At 35.5% G+C, this 6,908-nt stretch overlaps 1 protein-coding gene across 1 annotated transcript in view; it reads left to right on the top strand.

The window, feature by feature from the left end:
• Positions 1 to 6,908, top strand: part of LOC122362783 (zinc finger CCCH domain-containing protein 18-like) — a 21,095-nt gene that overhangs the window by 10,418 nt on the left and 3,769 nt on the right. The window contains exons 11-14 of the mRNA XM_043264336.1: positions 3,927 to 4,112; positions 4,348 to 4,473; positions 4,620 to 4,715; positions 6,101 to 6,340. Of these exons, the coding sequence (XP_043120271.1) occupies positions 3,927 to 4,112; positions 4,348 to 4,473; positions 4,620 to 4,715; positions 6,101 to 6,340 (648 nt within the window). The remainder of the gene's footprint in view (positions 1 to 3,926; positions 4,113 to 4,347; positions 4,474 to 4,619; positions 4,716 to 6,100; positions 6,341 to 6,908) is intronic.

Below are 6,908 nucleotides of genomic sequence, written 5' to 3'. Positions count from 1 at the left end.
ATTTCACAATTATATGAAAACATTTTAACAAACTAATCATTTTAAATGATTTTCATTTTAATGGATATATTTCATGAAATACTAATTAAGTCACATACCAATGTCTTCTGAAAAAAAAACAAAAACGATGACATTCTTTGGCAGAGGAAATAAATTAAGGTTAAATATACTTCAACTATACATTATTCTTGTCCCTGAGCATAAACCTTCAGTTAATGCATTGTCACAGTATTAATTTTGTAATTGTTTTTTCATAAAACCGTTTTGTTTAATCCCCCAAAATATTTAAATTGCCCTTCATAATTTGATTTTAAACTGCAATGGTTGGAGTTGTTTTTTTTGTTGTTGTTTTTTAAATGGAAATGTATTTTTATGGAATTAGGATTGTCCAAAGATGTGGAGAGTCCAGAAGAGGAATTGATCCTGGTTCTCTTTTCTCATTGTGTCTTTGTCTAGTATATTCCTCTGTGTTGCCCCATTTATTGTTATGTATTGCTCTTTTGTTCTTCTTCTCCTTAATTTGTATTATTCAGTTGCCTGTGATATTCCAGACTTCTATAATGTCAGGGCATTTTGAAACATTAGTTGAACTGTCAGATGTCATGCCCTGTGTGTTTGCTGATCTAGCAGTTATTCTGTGGTTTTCACCACTGTGTATTGTATGCCAAGTCAAGAAAATTTAAAACAAACGTTTTATTTTCCATTTATAGCACAGTATAGTACAATAGGCAAGTATGCCACAAAACAGGTTATACCCCATTTATTGTTTGTCAGTTTATGACTGGCGGCTCTTGCAATACTGGAAGTGTGCTTTAAACGTCAGGTTTTATGTTGACGTAGGTTTCATCATTGTACGTCACAAAGGTGATACATTCAGAGAAATTATGAAATGACAGGTATTTTGATTTCAGTTTGTTCTTCGTAAACAAGAGTCACGTCAGAAAGGGTTTGTCTGTATAGAAATAGCTGAAACGTGTCCATTTTAAAAAAGCAAATTGCTATTTCAATCGGTCATATTTCACAAAGCCTGCGTGATCTTCCGAGAAGCTTTGTTACAACCTGTTTTTCCTCAAGGCTTTCTTCCTGTCTGAGTCTGATTTTAGCACAGCTTACCTTTATAGCCTGCTCACGTACTGTAGGTGTGTCTAAAAGTTACATCATGTCTAAATGTCTTCCAGGAGTCGAGTTACACCCCATGCCCATTCCTTTAATAAGGAAAACAATGCAATGACTTCAGTGTTAAACTTTCTTGATTTGCTTTCTGATATGTTCTGCAGAGCTCAGATGCCATGATTACAGATGATTGAATTATTCTGCAAACATGAAGCAATGCACTCAGTTTTTTTTTAGCCCATGAATACTTTCTTGGAATGAATGTCAATGTCGCATTCATTTTTAAAGCTTACAGATTTAAAGCTTACAGATTCATTTATGAATTAATGGGTTATTCGTTGATGCAGGGATTATTCTGTATCAGTCAGTGTGCAATTCATAAAGATGTTATTGCAGTGTATACACTGTAGATAAGCGATTCTGTGATATGACGCAGCTCCTAACCTCTGTTAGCCCTGGTTTGACCTGGAGCACCTCTAAGGAACATTCTGATTCAGCTCAAGATTGATATGTATCGTACTTGCACTGTGAAAAATGAAAACAAGGATATCCCCTCACACGAACAAGGTTAAAAGTATGGTGTCTTTCCTGTTGGCAGCATGCTGGTTTTGATGAGATAAACACCTGAGCTATTTGCCCTATGGAGGGCTGATGAAATATGTACATCTTTACCTGAGTGCTTACATATTTAGAATTATGAATATTTTGGAGATGTAATTTTTGTCCCGATAATGCATTTAAAGAATTAATACATTTAGTAAAAAAAAATAGAGTCATTTATGCAGCAATAAATTGATCACATTTAACAGTAAATGCATTTATAATTTAACCAGATTTGCTTCTAATAAATGCTGTTCCTTTGAACTTTTGACAAATGCATGAAGCATGTGTAAAATTAAGAAATGAATAACGTTATTTAAATTTTTTTTGTAAAGAAAAAAAACACTTATTCAGCATTAAATTTAACAGTAAAAACTATTATTTTTTTTATTTTTACTATTTTTGTGTATTTAATCAAATAAATTTAGCTTTGGTGCAAAACTCTTACTGCTTCAAACTTAATAGTGAAAGTAATAGTGTGTACAGTAATTTTAACAAACTGCTAGATCACTTTTGTAATCGGATCTTCACACAGTTAACATTTGAAACTGGATATTCAGGTATGACTAATTAAAAAAAAAAANTTACTGCTTTGTATAATAATTTCTCTTCACGGAACGATTTGCTTCCTTTTTTCCGTACAAACAGGAAATTAAAGGTGAGCTCGGATTCCACTTCTAAAAATAGCTTATAGCTGTCTGTACTATTTTTAGGTACACTGCAATACTTGCCTCAGATTTGTTTACTCTCTGACATCACCTAAAGGACATTCCAGGTCCCAGGCTTGATCATGTTACTCATTAGAAGACATACTTTGGTGTACATGCGGAATGCTCTGAGTTTAACTAATAGCATAATGTGATAATCTTTAATTAACCCAAGGATTAATAAGCAACTTTTTCAAAAACTCCCAAACTTGAACTTTTGTTCGAACAGCTTTGCTAAATTAGTCAAGGAATATCCAGAGAAATTAAACTGTATGTGACTACCGGAGAGCCGGCTGGTCAGGCGATATGACCACCAAAGTCCGCACACTGCATTTAATGGATTAAAAGTCAGTGAGAAACTTTAGCCCAGCTAAAGCCATGCACATATCCACAAAATTGAACATACGCTTGGAATATTGGACAGCCAGCAATAGCGAAGAATATTAAGACATTATTTTGAAATATTATTAACGGTTCTCAATACTTGCTTGAACTAAAGCACAGGGGAAATCTAGGGCACTTCTAAGGGAAACAAGCATGAACAGAGATTATAAACGTGATACCTAGTTGCCGGGAAAACAACCGTTTACTTTGCCTGTCAAACAGGAATTGTGTGGGAACATGAGGCAGTTTCTCCATTTCATTCACATTACCCGTGTTTTCTGGTGTTTTGTTTGAATGCTAGCCAACTGCTTCAGTGTTATTTAATTACTAAACAAAGAGCACTAGATTTTATAGCACAAATAAAGTGGGCTAAAGACAACAATAATGGTAGTTTAGTAATTCAGCGTAAAGCTAATAAATATATTTGAACTAGCTGAATCAGTTTTTCAAGTTTATGCAAGATCTGCTTTGTGGGAAAGTCGTGCATTATTATGGGTACAAAGACATGCATATAACAGGGCTCATTTAAACAAATAAAAAGACATTTGACACTGCTTATGAGAAGTTTGTTGGCCGCTTTAGCTTCCTGATTAACAGTTGGGTGACATCCAAAGTCAGTGAAGAGGATATAGTCTGTTGCCTCCATATAAAATGGCTTTGATACACTAGTTTACAGTCATTTCATGTTAAATAATAGATTTTTAAGTGTTTTTTATGTGTTTAGCAACTTCCTGTGAACGTAAACATTTCACTTACACGTGGCATTTAATTTTAATATTGCTTCATATTGTTACCTAATGGTGATTTGATAATGTCAGTTGGCATGCATATTTTTGGGGATTTTCTATTGTTTTTCAGGAAATGAAGAGGTATGTTCATGTTTAAGGAAGACTTGTACTCCTGTCTAGGTGAAATGACGACAAATCTATGACTTTACCTTGTCTTTGACAGAGAATGTGGAAATTCTACCTGCTAATTGTAAACATTTCACTTTCATTAAGTTAACTTATATAAAAACTCTCTAAAGGAAAGAGGTCATTGAGATGTTTGTCACAGTAGGAAAGTCACTCTGTAGGTGCATTATTTTTATTTTTTTCTAAATCCTCTTGTTTTTCTTTTTAGAGGGCCAATGGAGCCACCACCTAAAAAGGAGATGGTCCCGCTGCCCAAGAGGCCAGATGAATGGAAAGACCCCTGGCGCAGGTCTAAATCCCCTAGAAGACGACCTGGTCTCATGGGCTCACCTCCACGTGGTCGTAGGCGACACAGACCCTCTGGATCTTCAGTTTCCCTTTCCAATTCGTCTAGGTAGGGCATCATGAAAAACCCCCAATGTCATTCCAAGCCTATTGACTTTCGTTATATGGATGGGCAAAATCAGTTGAAACTTTTTTTACTTTCCAAAACAATAATAAGTATGAAGAAACACAGGTTTGGAATCACAGAAGTATGAGAATCAATAAATCAATTAAAAGTTTTGGTCTGAACTATTCCTCCAAGCTAAGCCGTGATGCTTTATTTATAATTTTTTTCAAATTTTCAGGTCTTCGTCCCGATCCTCATCATTTACGGGTTCTGGCTCTTCCCATTCCCGATCTCGTTCTTCTTCAATGAGTTCCTATTCAAGTCACTCTTCTCAGCACAGCTCTTTCAGTGGAAGTCGCTCTAGGTAAGATACCACAGTCAATAATAATATCTTGATTTGCCATGCTAATTTGCTGTAATGACTTCCAGAGCGTTCAGTATACCACATTTATAATTAACTGTTTTTTATTGTGACTGTGATTGCTAAGAACTTTAATTTCCATTTTCTAGATCGCGATCCTTTTCTTCCTCGCCCTCCCCTACCCCTTCAGCACAAAGAAACACTAATAAGAACAAAGCTGAGCAGCCTCCTGGGGCATTGAAAGGGTAAATATACACACTCATGCTCTCAAAACATATTTTTTTTGTACACTACGGTTATGGAATTAGCATATTAGAATAATATTTGAAGGGTCGTGTGACTGCCAACAACTGCATTAACTCCCTAAAAAATATGGGTAGTGACAATTGCATTTACTGAAATTCTATAAAGTGTGTACAGAGCCGAACTGAGCAGCTAATAGTTAATGACGTATTTTGAACACTCATCAGAAATGTCTTCATCTGTATGTGGGATGCAAGGAAAAGTGAAAGAAGTCTTAATCTTAGCACATTATGAAATTGGGCTAATTGTGTTTGAGCCCTGTGGTATTGTCAACATTGCCAGATCTTGATAGAGGAAAAAAAACAAGAACAAGCACAAAAACACTAAAACACCCAAATGCTTTGCTTTATAACACAAAAAAATCATATATGCATATATCTGCAACAGACCACTTTTATTTACTCTATAAATTGTTTATCTCTATAAACCAAGACAACACAACATGCCTTAAAGCACTCTTAAAAATGAGGACATGGCAACATTGCAAGTCAGCATTTGCTCAAGCAGCCCTCCGTCCTTAAGACATCAAAATAGAAAAACTGTTATTTAAAATACAAAATATTTCAAAATATATCATTTTCATTTTTACTGTGTTTTTGGTCAAATAAATTAAAACTTGAGAGGGCCTGTTTACACTTGTTTTAAGTAATCAGATATCCACTTAAATGGTTCAATTTACACTTGGCCACAAAAATGTGTCTCTCTAAAACAGACTGAAATCCGATCTTCAATTCCCGCGCTATATGTAAATTTAAGTACACGTCAACGAAAGCGACAGATATTTACTACATTTTAATCATCATGACCTAATTTCACGATCGAACAACACAATAGGAGAGAGCGTGGCATTAGAACTGGTAAGATCATATAGACTCAACACTTTTAATGAAGATGATTTTAGTGTTTAGCGTTTGCAACTCATTTGCAGCAAAAGATGCTTATTTGCTGTGATGCGTGTAGCATTATTGCCATCCTATCTGACTATAACATGTCACAGCCTATACCGCTCTCACATGTTTATTATTTTAACATTTTGGAAGAAGTAAAATTTACATGTGTGGTTTCCACAAGCAGGTGCATTTACGCTTGTCCGGTTTAATCTGGAACCCGTCCCAGACCACCTCCTGTAGTGGTTTGAGAGCTCGTATTTCATAGTTCGTGAAAGAACTTCGTAGTGTCCATATGATAACACAGCTTAAAGACGTCTTACAAAACTTTAAAAAACTATATCAACACAAGATGTAATGTTTTGCCTGTTTGTAGCTATAGTTTTCAATACTGTATTCTCGTTTACTCATGCACATTTTAAATGCATATTTTCATTCAGCCACCCGTTGAAGCCTGGTGTACTGCCCCCTCCTCGTAGGGAGAAAGGACCACCCAAAATGATGCCCAGCCCATCTTTGCCTGAACAACCAGGGAAACCACCTAAACCAATCACGGAACCGGGAAAGCCCACCAACCCCCGTCCAGCTGGACGACCTCCTGGACCCAGAGAACCGAGAGAACCACCCAACATAAGAGAAGGACGCAAAAAAGAACGTCAACAGCACAACCCACCTCGCAGGTACAGCGCACGTTACATGTTTATTCTGACACTGACGCACATCATCACTCTTTGTTTGGTTGTTTCAGTCATTTGCATGGATCATTCACTCAAAAATGAAATTATTTACTCATGTCTTAGGACACTTTTCACATTTATTTCTTTTTTTAAATGCAAAGGGTTATTTTCCCTTCTTCACATGAGGTGTTGATGACTAATTTTGTCTAGTTTCAAAATGACAAACAGCTAAATTATAGTCTAGTAATAGTGGTCTTTTCAACCAGTCTGATGCCTTTTTGAAAATTATATTTGTGATCCTGTTTCTGCTAGTGGCACTTTAAGTGAAGAAGAATAACTCAGAATGTTCCCTTTTTCCATAAATTCAGCTTTTGTTACACTAAACTACACTTTTTGATTTGTTGGGGGTTTTTTTATTCACTTTGTGTTGATATGTTATGCTGTAAAATATCACAGGGACTTTGAATGACATTAGGGTTTCTTGAAGGTTAAGGATTGCATCACCATTAGAGCTGGAGATTTTGTTTGTGGCCTAATCATGTTTTTTTTCTTTTTTTTTTTTTTTTTTTAA

The sequence above is a fragment of the Puntigrus tetrazona genome, chromosome 18, assembly GCF_018831695.1.
Source record: "Puntigrus tetrazona isolate hp1 chromosome 18, ASM1883169v1, whole genome shotgun sequence".
NCBI classification, from domain to species: Eukaryota; Metazoa; Chordata; class Actinopteri; order Cypriniformes; family Cyprinidae; genus Puntigrus; species Puntigrus tetrazona.
The sequence above is the reverse complement of the archived record's forward strand: the minus strand, read 5'-3'. Positions and strand labels throughout refer to the sequence as shown.